The 22,422-nt window shown below is 26.4% G+C and overlaps 1 protein-coding gene across 1 annotated transcript; it reads right to left on the bottom strand.

Annotated features, from left to right (window-relative positions):
* Nucleotides 1-16: 16 nt before the first annotated feature.
* Nucleotides 17-19,643, bottom strand: LOC129966968 (cysteine desulfurase-like). Its single transcript, XM_056081590.1, has 13 exons — nt 19,401-19,643; nt 19,068-19,180; nt 17,015-17,131; nt 15,088-15,225; nt 13,071-13,169; nt 12,500-12,593; nt 10,749-10,883; nt 8,658-8,815; nt 6,264-6,369; nt 6,049-6,130; nt 3,310-3,393; nt 1,476-1,660; nt 17-342 (listed from the first exon to the last, which is right to left on the bottom strand). Exons 1-12 carry the CDS (start codon nt 19,489-19,491, stop codon nt 1,507-1,509), a joined length of 1,371 nt encoding a protein of 456 aa, XP_055937565.1. The 5' UTR covers nt 19,492-19,643; the 3' UTR covers nt 17-342; nt 1,476-1,506.
* Between the last annotated feature and the right edge of the window lie 2,779 nt (nt 19,644-22,422).

Genomic DNA, 22,422 nt, shown 5'->3' with positions numbered 1-22,422 from the left:
CAAATATTTGACAAATTATGTACATGTATATATACTAAAATAAGAAATACAGTTGAATATAGCTCTATGCTGAATAGCATTTGTGAAGAGAACCTGAATCAGCAGCAAGTTGTTCATAAATTAAATAACAGTTCATGATGTTTTGACCTCTACCATAAAACTTTAATAATGACAAGTAGTTGCTTTTTCATTTACCAGGCTATTACATAATTTAGAGCCTTTATATATCCATACTGTTGATTCAGACAGATATACAAATCCACTTTAGTCTTAGTAGATTTGCATTTTATCACAGACATACATATGCTGGTTTCTATGCCCATGATTTTCTTATATACAAGCCTGAAAAGAAATGTATATATATTTTGTAATATTTCTTCCTTTTGAAAAATAATGATTATTATGACATACCATTTCAATTATAAATATTCATATTTCTTCCATCTTAAAATTTTCCAGCAATAATTCATACAGAACTGATTGTTTAAAAATTTGACAAAAATATTTATTCTTCGGTTTAATGGAAAGGAAATTTTACTGAAAATTTCCTTTCTTAATATTATGTTTAAAATAGATAAAAAAAAATTAAGTATTTTACTTGAGATACATTGCCAACAAAAGTTAACTTCAATATTTATACATATATTTCCTTTTTTGAGATATTTTGTACCTCAGTAATAACACAAATCTATTATTACACTGCATGTATTTTACATACATAAATAACAATAACACTAAGATGTTAAACTTAAAAAAAACTAAAAGTCATATTACCTTTTTAGCACAGAGCTATATTTAAAATCAAACTGGAAATTTATATGCACAGTATAATAATATTATTATAACAAATACCAGAATTCTATTTTATGTATATGCATTGCTTAACTTTTGAAGAAAGAAGGGGATATTTCACCTGTTTGTAAAGTGAAACTGGCAAAAGTCATTTAGAATACATGCTCATAACTTATTAGTTTAAACAGGAAATAACAATTATCTTTATGCTTAACTCTATGCATGCTGTAGCTGTTCAAGTAATTATGAAATTGTATTGGCTGAAATCGAATGTATTTTAATGACTAAAAAGCCATATTTAAGTAACACATTAGCATTTATTTTTAGATTATCTGTATATCATTAAATCTGGGAAAAATAGAAGGAAATTAAATTTTATCAATATGCTTTCTAAAATAGAAAAATAATTCATAGTCTGTTTACTTCATTTAAATAGCTATTTATGAAAAGATCATTTTATAAATATATGGAATGATTACATCATATTGTCATAAATATATAGGTGGCTGGGTCATAATACATAAAGATTAGTTTTAACTTTAAATTATGAGTTATGATAAATTATGAATTATCAAGTTAAATAATTTTTAACTTGAAAATTACTGCCCATAAAAAAAAAATCAAATTCAAAAACTTAAACAATAATATTTATTTATAATGAAAATAATTTAAAAGAAATTTACCTTCATATTAAAATATTTACAGGGATAAACTTTAATGTTGTGACCACTGAATTGATTTAATATCAATTCCTGTCTGATACATTTCCCACAGGGGGCTCATCTCTCTTAATCTGGTTGCATGGTGTATGCACTTCTCAATAGTATAATCGACTTCTTCTTCAGTTGTGAATCTTCCAATTCCAAATCTAAAAGTAAAATGAAAAAAATTATGAATTTCATTATAAAACTTAATATTGTTTAATTCTATAGATTAGAAAAAGAAAATGATCAAACATCCCAGATTAACTAAGATAATTCCAAAGAAGTTTCCACTTACCATTAAAAATAATTCAAAACTTTTCAAAAATTAATATGATGTATATTTTAAAAGAGGTACATAAAAAATTCCTAACTTTTAACAAGTACATAATATAGTCAGTTTATTTTAGTGGTTAGTTTTATTCATTTTTTTCAATCCATATCAGTTTCTTTGAATATTGCACTATTCTTGGTGTAGAGTTGTTCAAACATTGGTATGCATAATAAAATTATCAGACACTTTTATTTTAAAAACTTTCATTTTTTTTTTTTTTCAATGATAGCAATATTTTTAACTCATCTATCAGTTTAACTCTAATGAATAAAAAGAAAAATAAGAACACTTATACTTTTCATAGTTATAAAAATGTGAAATTTTAGATTCCATGCATTTTAATAAAAGTGTTTTCCTTTTACCTTGATTTGTTATTCTGGAACAGAACAAACAAACAAACAAAATCACGGTACAGATACTTATATTGTACAAGGTAAGAGACAATTATATTGTATCCCAAATAAAACTCATGACTTGAAATATTTTAAATCTTCTTCAGCAAGGGCTTTAATTATTCTAGAGTAGCAGGATAAGGGATCAACTACACTACTTATTATTTTTATTATTTCTTCACTCCTTTACCAGATGTTCCCTGCTTCCAGTTATGGGAATAAGAAACTTCCAATATGGTGGGTTTTCTTCTTGATGAGTATAGAAATAGTGTAGTCAAGTTACTTCCATTCTGATGAGATGTATTTCTTAAGGCAATGTTTGTATCATGGCTGGTGATGACAGATAGGATTTAGCTTAGTTCTTGCTTCAGTACTATCACAATGATGGTCATTTAATTTAATTCTGAGTGCCTTTTGGCAGAGCAGGAATAACTGTTGTGGTAATTATTTCTTTGCAAATAAATCCCTTTTAGATTAACTAATTTTCCGAATTTAGCAAAATGTCTTAAATTAATCATATAGTAAAGAAAGATTTTATGCACAAGTAAACCAACTAGGGTCTGCCATAAGCCAATTAGGCATCACACAGTTGCATTGTTTCCTTGGACAACAGATAAACTCTTTATAAAAATTATATATCATTAATATTTTTTTGACAAAATAATTTTTGGAAAATGCGAGAAACAATTTATTTGGATTAAATATAAATCTGAACAACTGTTGTTGTTGTGTGTTGTGACTTATGGCACTTTATAAGTTTGCTGGCAGTTATCTGTAAGCGATTTAAGCCGAGCGACCATTTCTTGTTTTTTCAGTAGCGCCAACAAAAGCCAAAAGTATGACTTAGTTACTTCATGCAGCACATTCGCTTGCACAACCCCTTTTTACAGGGTGGCACATTCACACACCTCACAGATAGAATACAGAAGAAGAACAACCATGCCCAAACCGGGATGCCCAGATCACAGGGAAGACGTGCTACCCCTATGCCAGGACGCCAGCAATCTGAACAACTCAAGATAATAATGCAATTCTATGCAATAAAAATCCAAACATGAATATCGAAATAAATTTAATATTTCAAACAAACCTTATAGAGGAATGAGCTAAATCTTCATCACTGCCAATTGCTCTTAAAACGTAAGAAGGTTCTAATGAAGCAGATGTGCATGCACTAAAAAAGATTATAAAAGAATTATTTCATATAATATATAATTTTTAACCAATGGATTATATTTACAATCAATTATCAACAATATGGAGAAATTCCATTTTTAAAAAACTAAGGTAAATTTTTATTATATTCATTGGAAGGGAGAACCTAAAAAACATGATTAATTGGTGAAAAAGTCTAAAGTTCTGAAGTATTGTCCTTTTTTATTGTTAACTAATGAAACTTAAACTTATAATTCAATACAAAGATTGCATGTAACACATAAATAATTCAGATATTTCGTGGATTCTAATTTCAATCAAAATAATAACATGATCTCTAGACAAAATTTGTCATTCAATCAGGCTGTAGAGAAAATTAAATTGTTAAAAAAACTAAACCATTCTATTAATGTAATCACTCAGTATTCATATTATTATGTATAGTGAAGGCAGAATTTCTCATGGAATTCTAATGATTCCCCAAAATCATAGCACTACATATGCCAATATATTAAATCTTATTAAAGAATACGTAAGATTTCAATTATAGGACAAATAGAAGTAATTTACTTCAGAAAGAATTTTTTGTTTCTTCAAGTCCTAATATGGCACTCAAAATTAATTTCAATTTTTATTTAGTTCTGTTATTTATGATAACATACTATCACTAAATAAATCTGCAACAATCACAAAATCAATGTTTTTTCAACCATTAATACTAAATATAATGAAACTAAAAGACTAAAAAACATTTAAACAACTGTAAAAAAATATCCAAAACATGAGCACTTCTTTTTTGTCAATGTAGATATTTATTGTTGAAATCAGTGTTGAATTTCATCTGAAATGCAAAGGAAGAAGAAACAGATATTAACTTTAACTGCTACTAAAGATATGAACATTGCTACCCAAAACAAGAAAGATGTAGACATTGCAAAAATAATCCCTGCTCACATCTCATCCCCAGCTAAATAGGAATTTAAATTAATTTAAAGGAATCCTATGCAAAAGAAATTTTTATCCAGCACTGAAGAAGTAGTTGCCAGTTATTCATCAACATCTACTAACAGACAGATGCTTTCAATGCCATAGCTGGAGGCATAGAGTTTCTTGAGTAATTATCAAAGTATAAAGGAGTATAGCAAAACTATTTTCTAGCCCAAAGTAATTTCAGCCTTTATAGAACTGCATAATATTTTGGCAGTATATGATGCTGTGGGTAGATGGTGCCACAACAGTTGTTACAAAGGTTGAAGGTTCATCATCCGAGGTCACCAATTTGGCGGTATGTGATGCACGAGGATAGAACCTGGGACCTTGTGGTTAGCAGTCCAGTAACTAAACCATAATATAAAAGCGTACGCTTGTGTAGCGTAGTTGCTAACTGGCTTATATGCAATTCACCACAATATCAATAATTGATGGCAAAATGTTACTATCTTCAAACAAGTAAAGTGATGGGATGCTTTACCAAAATTCCAGCTAATATGTTGCCCATGTATGTAAATATGGAACAGAAAATTTAGGATGAAAATCTGGCCATCTGTAATTTTTGCTTATAATATTGCTGAGCAAGACACATAAAGTTTTATACTTTTCTATTTACTATATAAACGAAAAGACAATGAACACTATGTTTCTTTCTGCCCTGATGAAATGGATAATGAATACATTTATAAGATTATTTCCAGAACCAAGGTGTTCAGATAGTTAATCAAACTACAAACTAAAAAAATTCAGGATAGCGATAATTGAAATTATGATTTTACATACTGAGTGGTGTACTATGCTTCTGGAGATATAATACGAATCTATTCTCCATCCAAAAAATCGGTCTTTTTGAATAATTCTTAAGAAGGCAATTTGATCCATATAAAGTGTTATGCTATTTATCAGATGCGATTTACTAAGTGCAAAATTTTGATTTTCCTCCAGAAGGGGGGGGGTCATACTATCAAAATATCTATCTACATATAGAACCATCATATGATCCTGCAAAGAAAACTGTAAAAGATCCATGACATACTCTAGAAAAAAATTATTAATCCTAATCGATCAGAAAGCAAGATGTTATTTCAAGAGGGGAGTAATGCCACATAAAGAAACTTTATTAGCAATTGATATATCTCAAATGACAAAATAATAAATTATTTGTCTGTGGTTTGAATCTCAATAACAAAAGATTAATCTAAAAGGTTAACATTTTAATACAAATTATTTATTTATGTTCAAAATAACACAACCTTTCTTTAAATTCCTTTGTGTAAAGAATATTTTAGATCTTGCTAGAATATCCTACACATAAATCACTTCTCAGTCTAACAAATTGTGAGGAATTTCTTTTACGTAACGAGTTGCTTCACACTAATAATCTATTTAACTGCACTCTACAATTCCTTGCATCTTCATGACAATATCTAAGGCAAGATGTAATACTAAATTACAGTTGACAAAGCCATAAATTGTATTTTTTTTTAAAGAGATTCCTCAAGAGGAACAATGAAGTATTTTATCCTCTTTTCAAGCTAACTAAAATATAATAATTATTAATCACACATAGAAGAGATCTATGGTTAACTCCATAAATATCCATATGTGATATCATAATGTTTTAGCTGTCATATGGAAGAGAAAAAGAAGCTGATTTTAAGGAAAATGTAAAATAATAATGTACCTTCCTGATGACAAAGCAATGTCTTTCAGAGCCATTAAGAGACTTTCACCTTCAATGTATGCAAATGACAGATTTACACAACCTATGAAATTACAAGAAAAATATTTTAATCGTTCTTACAACAATTTGATTTTTTAAATGATATGAAGGGCAAGCATTGATTTCTAGTTATATTTATTACACATATAAATGAATTCATTAAAAAAAAAGTATACCTGGATAAGACATCTCTGGATCACCATTTCGTATAACCTCAGGTATTTGAGACATTATTCCATTTACCAGTCTTTTAGATAGTTTTTCAATCCTTTTTGAGTCATACTATTAACCAAAGAAAATTAAAAACAAAATATGAGAAAGACAATAAATCAAACTTTGCATTAAAAATATTTTTAGACTACTACACAGAAAACTAAAAAGGTATTTGGAGCATTTTATAACATTTCATTTTTTAAAAAGAAATGAGCTATATAAAAATCTTATAAAATATTCTATTTAATTTCTATTTATTAATTATTTATTCTGTTTTGAATTGATTATCAGTCATAAAACAAAACAGTATTAGTAATTTTCACTATGGGTTCTTGGTTCAGGCAGATGGCTGTGCAGTTATCAATACAAGAGATTCCAACAATTAGCAAGTCCAGTTCTGCTAAACTTGCATGCACAAATATAATATAAGAATATAAGGAGCAAAAGCCCTTAACAAAACACAAGCTTTGGCCAACTTATCTTTCCAAATGAATACCTTTTAGAAATTTGCCTTTAAAAAATGAGCAATTTATAACATGGAATTAGGGCAGTTTAAATATGCAGCCCATTGATAAGAAGTTCTGAATAGCATTCTAAATAGTGTTTATTTCTATAATATTATTGTTAAAAGCTTGAAAACAAAACATAACTGTTAATACAATTTTTCATCATTAAATATGGACGTCAGTTCTTTGATACATTTAAGGAGATTTCCTGCAATTATTTATTTGACTATAAATAAATAGTGGAAATTTCTAATTTGAAATGCACCAGTTTAAAAAAAAAGTAAGATTTAATAGATGGTTTCTCAAACCATGATATATGTACACTTATGATTCATTACTGTATTTTGGTGGCATAATTTTTACACAAGATATTCATAATGAATGTAAAAATATATTGGCTTTCTTAAGCTTTTATATTCATTCTTTTATCCACTGACATATTTTCATTTTCGCTTCATTATTTAAATAGACATTTATGGCAACAGCAACGTGCTAGTTACAATAAGCAGCTCTCCCCTGACAAACTTAAAAATATAACCAATTGAGATTTGGGGGATTTTTTTTTTTTTTTTTAGTTCTACATGTGCACATTTATTAAAAATTGACAAATGAAATGGGGAAAAAATTAAATGTATTTTATTTACACAATGTGAGATCAAATTTTAAAATGATCACTCTGCATATTTAATTTCTTCTTTTCTTTAGGTTGATATTAGATAAATAAGAATTTTATAAAATTATATTTCATTTGGTTTTTTGAAGTCTAATGACATATTTGTAATAGTCTGAAATTTTATTTAATTTGCTTTCTTGAATTTTTTATACGTATTATGAAAATTGAGACAGTAATTTCAATTTAAAATCATCTAAAATATAAATTATTTCAAGAAACAAATGAAGATGTTATCTCATAGAACTGAAACAATACTTCATTCTTTTTTTTTGGGGGGGGATGAATCAACTGGTCATATCAAAAATCATGAAAATTATTTTTACTAACTGAAATTCTAGTTGTAATAAATATTTTAATTTCATTCTCTTTCTCTCTATTTTTTTTACACCATATCTGCATTTTCAATTATATGTTTAAAATTTCTGTAGTGAAGAAAAATAAACATGGAAAGTCATTATCATTATCTTTTGTTCAACTTTGGTTTCATAACTCTAATTTAGGTTATTGTGATTTAATTGCACTGACTTTCATTGTGTCAAAGGTAATTCTTATCTAGTAATAATCCAGAATGTCTATACATCTTTTTTTTAAAATTTTCTTAGGAGAAACAAATAAGTAATTTTATACAACAGTTGTTAAACATGCCCTTTTGTTTTTATACTCATATAGTAAATAATTATTTCCTGCAGACATAAAATCCACTTTACTAAAAATTTATCACATGCTACTTGTCTAAAAGTTGTAAGAAAGATGAAAACATTCAGACAAAAGTTATTATTTTTGTGTGGTGCTTAAATACTGTATTTTAAAAATCTTTAATTAAATTTGAAATATTTATGGTATGCTCAGAGTAATTCAGTTTATTAATATTCTTTATACATGTTTTAGATTACTTTTTAAAAAAAGGTATTGTTTGTATTTTAATATTTTCTTAAACAGTCTTCACAAAATATAATATTAATATGCATGTATAATTAGATTTCACTTTAAGTATTTTTTAATTTTATAATTTACATTTGTTTGGAAAATAAAAGTGTTAAGATCTTTCATCACAAAAAATATTTTTATTAAAAAGCAGATAATTTTAAATTCTCTGCCACTTTTACTTTTACTCGCAAAAGCTAAATCTAGTAATTCTTATTACAAAATGTAATTTTAGAAAGGTTCTCAAAACTTACCTCCATTTCCTTTCCAGATACTTCACAAGCAGTGCCAAAACCAACCACCAAAGGTGTTGGAACAGTTCCACTTCGCATTCCTCGTTCCTGCCCTCCACCACTCTGAATAGGCTGAACCCTTACACGGGGTCTGCGCCTAACATATAAGGCACCAACACCTATAAATTAATGAGAAAATACATTTGCAAAATCTGATTAGATTAAATTAAATTTTTTCCCTCAATAGGAGCCAGTGTACTAAACAAACAGCTTAAATATCCACAATTTAAAATTTAAAGACATTTTATTAAGGGATCTATGAATATGAATTATACATTAGAGATTAAAATAAATTAAACAAACCAGAGGTCACCAAAAGCAACTAGTAAATAAATATTAGAAAATTAGTATATTTCCTTAGTAAATTTATGTATTTCATGTAATTATTTTTAAACAATTATCATTTTTCTAAATATGCAAATATGAATGTAAATACAATTTATTCTTTTATTATGTCTTAAATAAGTCACAAATTGTTTTATTTCTATAATATGTTGATGATAATAGTTTAAAACATTTTTGCTTAGCGACAGTAGAAGGAATTTACACAAATAATAACTAAAAGCAAGTAATGCTATAAGAATCCATTCTTATTATGATAGTTGTCATGTATATTGTTAGCACTGCCTTTTAATTTTTTTTATACAATTTTGTTTAAGAAACTTTGAATCACATTTAAAACATTTAAACCACAGTAGTAAAGTTCCAAATATCACAGAAAAAATTTAGAAACATCCTATCTGTCAAATATAATCTTATGTAATAATTTGAAAGAACCTTATCAAACTATTTTAAGTTAAATGTTCAATTTAGGAACAATAGTATCCTACGTGAATATATCAAATTTAACTTATGATTTTTAAATGAAACTTTTATTTCTGTGTCAAATGTTGGATTAAATGCATAAAAAAAGAAGATATCCTAAATGCATACTGAATTTTCTTCACAATACTAAACTATATAACAATGCAATAGAAAAATATGGATATTCTTCCAGTACTAATCCATTAAGCTTTGGCTCCTGTAGCTAGCAAAGCTATAGAATGTTTTTTTATTGTAATCTTGATTTCTTTGACTTATATGAGCCAATCTTTGTAATGAAAAATATAATAAAACTTTCAATACTTTGTGTGCATGTATACTTGGGATATATTTTAAAGCTAGTGAGGTCATAAAAATATATCTAGCAGCTTTACTAGTCATGGAAGTCAGACCCATTAGTTTCACTGGCAAATAATCAGAATTTTGCTTAAGAGAATAAATCATATCTGTAATGACCAGTAGCACATATAAGAAATAACTAAATTTACTAGTAAGTTGTATACTGTAAAAATACTAAGATATGTATTTTATCATTTACTTATGTTATTGTATATATTTTTAAATATAACATTTACAAAAAAGTGTATTGTTGACAAAAATGCATTTTAACATCTGCTGCCTTTCAACAAAAATATACAAGATATTCTTTTCAGTGTGCATTATTATGACTTAAATTAGAAATAAAACTATAAAATATCATAAAAATCAGGAGTAAGGCATTGCATCTAAATCAACATCTTTAAATCAATAATACAGTGAAATTTTTTGTCTCTTGATACTACTCTAAAGCATCTAATTTACAAACTCAAATAATAACAATGACAAACTGTCAATGCAAAAGGTCATTTCAGATGCTTACTTATATTCTAATTAAGAAAATTTGGTATGAAACACATAAGGACAGTTTTTACTAAGTAAAAAATATTTTTATTAAGAAGTAAATCAGAAAACTGAGGAACAATCACTATTTTTCTCTCGCTCTTTTAGTTGAGAATTCTGCTGAAAAAAATCTGCTAATAATCAGTTTATTTAAAGAATTTACAGAGCATTTATATTTATATAGCATTTCTATTTGAATCACAAAATAAGAAAACCCCAAATATTTATTAAAATCATTCCCTATTTCCAAACCAATTTTTTAAGCAGACACAAGAGCATTTAGGTTAATCGACAATATGTGGTAGTAATTAATATCCATTTAGAAAATGTCAAATATTTTAGAATTCTTACCTTTTGGACCATAAATCTTATGAGCACTGATAGACATCAAATCAATGTTCATATCATCGACATTTACAGGAATTTTCCCAACAGCCTGAGCAGCATCTGTATGAAAGAATATTTTTTTCTTCCTGCACAAAGCACCTAAAAAATAAGAAGCATTTTAATAGATATAAAAAAGTTGATAATTTAAATACAGCAAGGATCACAGGAAAAATAATTAGAAAAAGTCAAATTCTTAGAGCATTTTAATTATTCATCAGAATAAAACAAAAATGCTCACAGAAAAATGTTTCATTGCATCTTAATAAAAAAAAAAAAAAAAAAAAAAAAAAAAAAAAAAAATGTAAATATTTCAAAATGTTATGTACTTAAACTGTGCAAAGTTGTAAAAGAAAGATGATAAAGCTTTGTAAGGTAGAGAAAGTGACGGAATTATATACAAAATCTTGGAAATTTTTAAAATTTTTGCTTCATATATTTTAAACATTTTTCGAAATAAAAAATATTATTAAGATTCATAACAGCACTTTAAAATAAAAGTAAAATTCTAATGTTGAAAAATTTTAGCATATTTGTCCATATGCAAATAAATTAATTAAATAAACTAGGATATTTAAAGAAACAAAGCTCACCTACATTTTACACACCATTACCATATTACTTACATGAAATGACAAATTCAGTTTCAGCTATATTTAGGCTTTTATTAGAAGCAAAGCAACATTAGAGAAGAATTTTGTAATTTTGAGCCTTGATCAAATAATGAGAATGATAACCACAGTTCTGCATCATACTAGTACTTTTAATGTGAATTTAATGTGCATCGTTCCTACATACATGATGGATATTCAAAGTAATTAGATTTTTAACCTGGTCCACGTTCAAAACTCACCACGCCAGAAATAGAGACCTTACTACAAGTCACATAACTGATCATAACTGGAATTTAATTAGATAGCAAATACTTTCACAGAACATTTTTATATCAGAATAATATGCATCGCACATAATAAATACAAGAAGAGGTAATATCATGTGTAAGAATTTTAGAACTGCATTTTATTACTATCAAACGATGTTAATAGAAAAAAGATGAACAGTTGATTGTCAGGTACTATAAAGTCAAGAGAACAATAAAATTGCCAAATGAGCAAAGGTATAGCGATTGTGAAATAAGGGAGGTATAGAAGCCCCTAACATATGTCTTAGGGGTTATCATTAGTGTGCATATTATATTTTTTAAAGAAAAATATAATGAAAGAGTGGGAAAATGACACCATGTTTCAAGTGCAGTTTGCACTTGCAAAGCCACTGATGGCAAACAGGAACTTAAAAATCATACTGTATAATGAGTACCACTTACGTCTTCTGCACCAATAAAAGTGAGCATAGAAATAAAAAGGGCAAAGTTTATAAACTAGTTAATAATTTCTGGTGGAAAAAATTATGATATACATAAGATTTTTGTGCACTAGGTAGTTGATTTTTTTTATGAAATTTTTTAAAGAGCTTTTCTAAATTTAATATAAAAAAACCCAATATTATATACACTAAAATGAGGACATTATCAATACACAAAAAAAAAAAAATTAAAAAGGATATGCTTTATTATTAGAAATAAATAAACATAATAAGAAATTGCAAACTCTAATGGCTGTAAATCAATCATTTACTGAGCAAAATATTAAAAAAATATAAACAATCACCTAAAGATAATTAATACTTTCATTTATTAGCAAGGCCGAAATTTAGCTTACCAATTTCTTTAACAGGTTGCTTAACTCCGATTTCATTATTTACCATCATCACTGAGACTAAAGATGTATCAGGACGAATAGCTGCTTCAAGTGTCTATAAAATAATTTCATAATTAAAAATTACAGAAATTGTAACAGGTTAAAATTCATCTATTTATATAGATGAAAATAATGAATAGCATTTAAGCTGCTTACATTCCTTTGCAAATACATTAATGGAAACTATTAAATGCTTTTTGAAAATTTCCATGCTTGATAAAACTAATTTTATCTATTATTATAAAATATGAATTTTACGATAACAAAAAATAATACAGCCATAAACCCTTATTGAAAATCAATGAATATTTCTAGTGGTCAAGTTAACTCATTTGTGAATAGAGGAAATGTCAATTCCATGTTTCATTAATAAAACGGAAGCAAAACAAAATAAATAGTTGCATTCTTTCGATACAATTTCAAACTCATTCTAAACAGAAACACATTATTTTTAAAGTTTTTTTTTTTTTTTTAACTAATGACATTATTTCTAATGTATATATTATAGAAAATTAAGATTTTTTTTTTTAACCTCCATATTCAGAATACCATTCTGTTGTACAGGCAAATAAGTAACATCAAATCCTTCAGTTTCTAAAACTCTGCAAGAATCTAGTACACACTTGTGTTCCTAAAAAGACAATTATAAAAATCAAGTTCTAATTATGCAAATCATAATAGGCTTTATCAAATAACACTTGAAAATTACTATATTTTTTTTTCTTTTCATAAAGATCAAATCATCAATTTGTATTCAGATGTAGTGATTTACATGCGTCAATAAAAAAGATAATTTGCAATGAAATTCAAAAAATGCAATTGATTTTTTTAAATGATAAGGGAGTAAATAATTAGTCACAATACCTATAATGCTCTTTGATATAAATGTAAACAATTAATAATAATTCAAACAATTGAACATCAACTGTAAAAAAGCATATTGCTTTTAAATGGCATTAATTATTTAATGTCTTACAAGGATAACAGAAATTCTGTATGAAGGAACGATTTGAAATGCAAAATCACCGAGTCAAGTTGTGTCCTACAACACTTTTTCACAACATTCTATCTACAAGCAGAGTAGAATGTATGGGCTGCTTATATAATCTTGATTAGCATACAGGAAGGACTATTGGATAGCAGAATATTTCCATGAATATTTGGAATTTTGCATTAACTATCGCTTTATTTCCTTTGAATTTACAGAGGTGTTTCTGGAAATGCTTTCCCTAAAGAATAATAGTTAAACTGGTATTATCTTCTTCACATTCTTTGTAAGTCTTCCTCAGCTTTGAGACATTATGTTTAAAATAATATTTGTCAATATGGCTATAAGATATATCCAAAACTGATTTTTAAAATCCCTAAATCTAATGTGTTCTGCCTTATATCCTTGTAATATCAAATGTTAATAGGATATTAGAAGGAATTCGAAACAACAATGATTATTTCCTCTCAAGGTAACATTACTTACCTAGCTTTGTGGAATTTTTCATTTAAAAATTGCAAAATACAGAGTATTCTTCATTGCTTACTTAATTTATATCATTATTTCATAGGAAACATAAATATTAAATTTTTTTAAAAAATAAGCTCAATTTCGAGACCCCTGTATAGAAATTTATTTATTTATTCAATGATTGACAACTTTAGTTAAAATTTAAGCCATAAAATTCAGTATACAATCTCAAGGTATTCCTGACTGAATTATAGACAAGTTCCAAAAGTCATCAAACTCCCAACCATGGAATACTTTTATTTTATCCTAATCAAAAACTAGAGCTTTTAATTTGCAGATATCAAATTTGATGCATGTTATACTTTAAAAGAGTGCTCATTGTATATTCAAAGTTCTTCATAAAAAGTAGTTTTTGTGCTCCATTTAAATACGAAAGTTTCATTTTAAAATTGATCACATTTTAATCTATATCTTGATTTATAGATAATTTAGAGAAAATTCTGAAATGAAGTAATGTCCACAAATCTCTTTTTTAAGTATGTCATTGTTTTCTACAACTCGTTAAAGGAAAAAAAAAAATATTCAAGCAATAATATAACAAATTAGGGATTCCATATTTATTTTTATGTACTAAATACTTGGTCACATTCTCTGAACTAATATTTAATAATAATAATATTATAATCAAATATTAATAATATTATTATAAAATTTACAATAAATATAAATACATTTTAAAAATTCATATTACCAACAAATATCTAAACAAACTGGAAAAAGTAATAAAATATAAACCAGCAACTATATATTATGAATTTAAAATATTAATTCATAAAAGTTTCATAAATAATAATTCATAATAATAAAAAAATTCATAAATAATTAATTCATAAAATTACTTTACTTCTCCTTAGAAGTAAAGTAATCTAAGCTATGAATATGCCCCCATAAATAGAAGGTATATGTTGTCTTGATAGGAGTTTTGACTAAAAAGCAATTTGGTCTAAAATATAGTATTAAGAGTGTGAAAAAAATTCTAATAATAGTAAGATAAAAAAACAAATGACAATCATCTAGAAAAATGACTTACAATCTGTGTAGTAATAATGTGCTTTTTTCTTTCAGCATAAAAATGTGCAACACCTTTTACTGCTATATTGTTTGATTCTGTTGCTCCACTTGTAAATATGACATCTTTTGGATCAGCACCTATCAAATCAGCAACTTGCTGTAAAAATAAAAGAAATTTAACAACTTTATTCATCACTGCAAAAATAGCTGGTAAAAAATATTATAAATGTTTAAATGGAATAAATAGTCTAATGAAAGCAAAAAGTATTAAAACATTTATAATCACACAATAGCATAAATTTGCCCAAGAAAATGAAGCATAATTTGTATAGATATTAGAATGGGAAATATTAATATTAATTGTGTTTTACATTATAATTATCAGATTAATCATTTGTATCACATTATTACAAACATTATTTCAATGAGAAAGAATCCATTTTTCTTCTCATATATAAAAACAATATGATAAAAATAGGTACATGACAGTTAATTTTATAACATACCACAAATGTGCAAAAAATATTACAGAAAATTTGCAAGAAATATTACAGAAAAAAATATAACTCATTTAACCAAAGCAAACTTATATATTATATAAAATTTGTTGTATCATAAATCACCAAACAAACAACATACTTCCAATCATTTGATAGCAATAGAAATGCATCCCTATACAGCAAAAGATACATCTGTACTTGGTACAACAGAACACATTTTGGTAATTTCCAAGATGGCATTTCACAATAAATGACAACTCATAATAAGAAGCATTCTTGGCTATTATTATATCAAGTTAAGAAGATATAATGCAGATATTCAAATAATGAGGACAACAATGAACCTGCCATTCACAAATCAAGATTAGCTTCCTATTATATTCAAATAACTACTTAAAAATATGGAAAATTTAAATGATTTAATGGTGAATGATTAAAAATTGCCATTTTTTTTTTCGATAGGGCTTGCAACAATCATATATTAGGACTACAATGAGAAAACTTGGAGCTATGATTATACAACATTTAAGTAACACAGAAAATCATCAACTGGAAATTCATGTTGTTAACTGATAGTTGGGGGAAAAAAAAAATACTTCATGAATTATCATTCATGCTGTTCCATTTTCAAATTTTTTATAACATGCAGTTAATAACAGGAAATAACACATCAACAAAACATTCACAATAATAATATATAAAAGGAACAAACACCTAGCTCAGTAAAAATGATAAACATAATGATAAAAATTGATGATAACAATGATAAAATATATTTTTTAAAAATGTTAATGTGCACAGCAGCAAAAGCAAGAGGAGAATTCTATTTTGCTTGGAATAACAATCTATTTGTTTCCAATATAAAATTGATAACCACTTTGATGGAATAACAATCAAAAGCATAGTCTGCTTCTATATTTATTTCTGGGCAAAGAAAAAAAAAATCCTATGAAACAATGATTTCATGATTCATGAAAAATTTCTGATAACATATAGAAGAAAGAACATGCAAATGAGATTTTAGATGAAATAATTCAAAGATCATTAGAACTCAAGCAAATAGGCTTGCAGACAAGAGATCATTTGAATAAATATCAAAATAGACATAAGTTAGTGAAAGAAAACTCAACTTAATTTGTAAATTCATATGCAAGTAACGCATTAGCAAAAGATCATTATATTCTTATAACTGATAATAGAATAGTTTTTCAATGTACATATATTTAGAAGAGTAATTTCTCTATAAATGCTTTAATTGCTTAGGTAAATATTTAATTATTGTTCTAAAGGGAGCTAAAGTTTAATTTAAATATTTTTAAAGCATTAAAATTACTGCTTAAAAAGTTCACAAATATTTTGTAAACAAAAATAAGAAAATATATCAGAGTGTATTAGACTGTCTATTAAAAAAAATTCTTCTAAGGATTTTTTTTAAATACAGTTTACCTTCCTGGCCTTTTCAACTGCAGCTTCACTCTCCCATCCATAAGCATGAGTCCTTGAATGAGGGTTTCCATAGTTTGAAACAAGGTATGGTAACATGTCATCCAAGACTCTTGGATCCTTGGAATAAAATATAAGAAGATAAAGAACCAGACCAATTGAAAGAGCCTAAAGAAATTCCAGTTTATGCACCAACAAGAATTTTCTGGAAATGAATTTAAATTATAATTAACACATTGCATATGGATCACAAGATTTCTCGTTTTTAGCAGGCCAAACATTGTGGCCGGGTCACGAGATATCTCATTTTCAAGTCTTTTTGGCTGCATCAAAATATAACTAACCTGAGACAAATATTTTTGTTACATTACCAGGGCAATGAAGCCTTATGCATTTTTATGACAAATGATTAGCAAAATAACTGAATGTCGACATTTCAAGCATATCGAAACAATCAGTCAGAGTAGCCAGTATGTTGGTAGATCTGTACTGATTGTTTGCCATATTTTATTCAGTGTTTTATTATTTTACATTTCATTATTTCAAAGTTTGTGTTTTAATTTGTAAGGAAACAATCTTATATAATAAATAGATGCATAAAATATACAATAATATTTAGGAATACTTTATGTAAATATAATACTAAATGCAAAATAAAAATGTGCATATATACATCCTGTTCCTTGTCAAGCATGCTTCTAGAGCATTCAAAAATGTGCGGGCCCTGGGAGTGCATTGAGTGCAGAGAGCGCCATAAGCAATGTGTTAATATTATCCAAATTTAGATGGAATTTCTATATACAGTATCTGAATATAATATATTTGAATTGAAATCAACTTTATTCCCCTTATTGTATTTGTCAACAATACAGTATACAAAATAAGCAAGCAGAGTAGTTTTTCTAGTAACTCTTTTGCTAATTTGTTAACCAATGTTTCCTCTTGAGTTGTATGCTTGTTGCATTCACAATTTGGAATTGTTGCCATGTATGGCAATGTGAAGGTCGTATTAAAGTACATTTTGATTTCAATCTATAGAAAAGTAAATATTATGGTAAAAGCAAATACTTTCAGGACAGTTATTTACTATATTATTATTATCAATTAAAATCATACATTCAATCCTTTCGGTGATTAAATTATTTACTATTTTTTGAACAGTTTTCACATTTTTATCACATAGAGTCAAATTTTTTTCACTACAATAATTTTAAAATTATCATTTTAAGGGAAACATTTTTCATTTTAATGATCATTCAGCTTTAGTGATAAAAGCAGTCAAATTTCACAGCTGAGCATCAAAAGTAAAATTTAAAAATAGGTAGATGAAATCTGTGAAACAATTGTTTTTTATATATCATACCTAGATTATAAAATGCCATCATAAATTTTAAAAATTTAAAAATAAAAATCAATAATGTTTTATTGGAAGATTCAAATTTTTCTTTATACAGACTATACCAGTACCAAACAATATAGTTCAGTAATATAACACATTACTATTGAATTATTTTAATAGAAGAATATTTTACATTTAACTAGCTTGTCATACAAAAACTTTAAGTAACTACTCTACATAAAATCAACTTTCAGATTGTTTTTCTTTAAATGTACATCATCAACGATATATTTATTTATATTGATTGAAAGTGAATTTTTTTAAAGGAAGAAAACATTAATTTTACCTTTTAGACTTAAAAAATAATTATTATATTACAAAATAAAAGTTATAATCCAAAAAGATTCTACACTGATCAGTAACATGCTACTAAAATTGAAGATATAAATGTAATCAATATGTCTGCAGTCAATTTTGATAAAGGTTGAAATGACACAGACACATATAGAAAGTGAATGACTGGATACCACTATCTAAATTCTAATAGAAATATAATATCTACTAAAATAGATCACTTGTATATCAATATTTAAACAATTTGTAAATCAAACATTAACAAATTTGATTCTTTATGCAATAAATATTTCATAGATAAATACAAAAATGATCATAATTATATAAATTAAATGATGATCAATTTAATAAAACACAATTTACCAAAGAAGTAGTTGCTTGCATATCCAAGTATAAAGGTTTGAAATCAAATGCAGTTGGTGTTTGTTGTGCTTTAATCTTGCTGTATGTCTCATGATATGCAGAGATAGATTTAACTAAAAATAAAAGAAAGTAATTTTCCATATAATAAAGTAGAAAATTTTCCATATAACTAAAAGCATACATTGACTTTTAATAATAATAAATAAACAGAATTAGGATACGAATAAGATAGCCATCTAAAATCCGACACAAAAATAGCAAGTTTTAAAGTAATTCTTATTCATATTTGCTTTCACACTATTCATTAAGAATAATTATGCTCAAATTACAAACCTCTTTCTTTTGAAGAAGATGAATTTCTAATAGCAGCATTTTGAATACATTTCAAAAAATTTCTACATCGCAGAAGGCAACTGACATTCATTTTTATTATAAAGAAGGCAATTTGCTACTTTGTACTATAAAATTGGTAAATAACAAGAATGGAATAATTCAATTTTAAACACTAGAAATCTATTGTGAAGTTTTGAACATGTGAAGAATTCCGGCAACACTTTTCTAATTACGTTATCGATAGAAAATTATTTCATTGCAAATGCCGGAATATTTTGGGAGGTGTTAAAATCCGAGATGTGGATCATTCATTGGTTTCAGATTCTGACGTCAAATGTGTAGGAATTGCATATTCTGTAGTGATATTTGGCGCTTTAGCGCTCTTCGTTCCAACTGGAGAATTACGCTTTAAAATTTATTCTCGCATGTTTTAAAATACTCAAATAGTGGGTTATTTTGAAAATATTTGATTCCTAAGATTATTAAATGTAAACTATGTAATTTAAAATTTTATTTAAAGATTTTTGAAAATTTGATTACTTAAATTGATTTTTTTTTAATTGAAGCATGAATTGATGACTGTATTTAGTTCTCTAATTCCATCCCTCAAAACTCCGGCATTTTCAGAAATACGAGTGAGGAAGTTTTAAAGAAAAATCATGTCATTTTGCATCAATATCAATGCTCTTGCGTCGAAGCAACTATATATTGCTACTCAGATTTTATAATATTTATTACACACCTTTGGTATAAAATTTTATATTCAGAAATATTCTATACAATTAACATAGTTCTTCTGTCAGTTGCATTTTTTTTTTCAATAGTTTCTACGAATATGTCGCATTCGTTAATGTGGAAGCTCTCTGCTTTGAAATCTGCCTAATAACTGCATTTACAATGAGCAACTACATTATTATAGTTGACTATAATAATGTAGAGTAATGCTGACTTATTGTTTTGTGTTTAGGATTAGGTTGGTTCAGTTTTATTATCTCCATTTTCTGCTGCATTTAAACTGCTTCAATCTAAAGAACTATTTTTATTTTATTATTATTATTGTTGTTTTAATTTAAGATTCAACAATTGTTTAACAGCAGAAAATAATGGTTAATACATTCGATGCTATGGTTTACGTCTGTGATACGATTCCCAACCTTTTGTTTGTTATCTCTTAGCCAATGTGTGTGTGTGTTTTTCTGATATTCTACTTCAAAATAGAGAGGTTATTGTTTAATTTACTGTACTTGTGATATATTTTATTTAAAAGCTGTAAAATGAGAAACTCAAATTGAATAACATAATTTCTTTTCGTATTTCCCCAAAGTAAAACAGAACGAATAATTTAAGATTTTTTTTTATATGCTCTAATTAAAACCAGCGGAAGTGGTCTCTCCAAAACTTTCTTACATACTCTTGAAGCGGTATGGCATGTGTGCGGATAGAACCTGGTACCTTGTGGTTAGCAGTCCAGTAACTAAACCATATTACCAAAACGATAGTTCGGGTAGAAGAGTTGTTAACTGACTTATATGCTATTCACCACACTCTTTTTTAATAAAAATCTTATCTTTCTCTCACTGACATAAAATTGCAAATCTTCGGTAAGCCCGCGAATGCCTTGCATGGTATCCGCGAAAATTATTACGAAATTTAAATTTTTTGGCTTGTATGTATGTAACATTTTTAGTAAATCTATCGTGCGAATATGAATTTTGGATACAGTTTTTCCAATCGATTGTAATCAAAATTTGAAACATTTCTACATTTGTAGATGCAAGATTACATACAAAATTTCCTTGTATTTACATGCATCCAAAAGTATAGACGGATCTTTGACCGATTTCGTTTAATTTTGTTAAGAATCTTAAATTAAATGTTCATTAGAATTGAAAACATAATTAATTGAAATCAATTCATTACGAATTGAAAAAGTAATTAACTGAAAACGTAACTAAAATTCGATTTCATATTTAATTTATTAAAAAGTAATTGAATATTTAAAGTTTTCCTCAAATAAGTTCGGAATATATAGTGATACGAAATTCATTTTTACACCAATTTCAGATTCAAAAAATTCGGTTTTTATTGATACCAATTTTATTTCATACTTTTAAAAACATTTTATTAATACATGTTTTAAATATATTTTATAACAATGTTTTCAATTTTTTAGTAACAATTTTTTCATAAGTGCTTTATTACAGATACAGATACAAGATAAATACAGATTTTGTGCGCACGTCATCTATAATCAAGGATAAGAAAATAAAAATAATTTAAACCAGGTGAATCAAGCCTAAAATATTATATATTTTTTTCATTTGATAAATTTAATGATTTCCCCATTTTATTATTTTGCTAACTTAATACATAAAAAAATATTATTATTTTTTTTTTTTTTGGTGTGCGCAATTAATTAGGAAATTATTTTTTTGCAATGCTTTCAAAGAACAAAATACTTTTTACTAATTATGGGAAAATAAAGACAAACCTTTCAATGGAAACAAAATAAAAAACGACGAATTTTATACTAAAATTGAAATTAATTCAAAAATATTTATTAATAACATTGAAATATACTGATTTTCATTTCATGTATATTGTATATTTTTATTTAAAATAATGAATTTTTTAACTGACATTATTAAATAAACAAACTTTACACTAATTTTTAAATCCAAATTCAAATTAATTCAGCGATTTAAATTAATTGACAAAAGGATAAATTCCTCCCTCTCTCCACAAACAGAGAAAAAAAAAATTCTCTCGGAAAAATGTTTTGAATACATATATTTCGCAATACTTTTAGACGAAATAAAGTAATGTATGTTTTGAGAAATTTCAAAATTAATTTTATTTTTCTGAATTTAAGGTACATAGTTAAAGGTAAAAACTGAGAGATTACAATATGCAAAACGAGACTATCACATATGTTTTTACTGGTAAATACGCGTCTAATGAAGATTGTGAAACAAATTTTGATTAGTTGTAAAACATTTGTAAGGTTTTTAATCTGAATTAC

This window comes from Argiope bruennichi, chromosome 4, assembly GCF_947563725.1.
Source record: "Argiope bruennichi chromosome 4, qqArgBrue1.1, whole genome shotgun sequence".
Lineage (NCBI taxonomy): Eukaryota > Metazoa > Arthropoda > Arachnida > Araneae > Araneidae > Argiope > Argiope bruennichi.
Note: the sequence above shows the minus strand (reverse complement) of the source record. Positions and strands in the feature narration are given on the sequence as shown.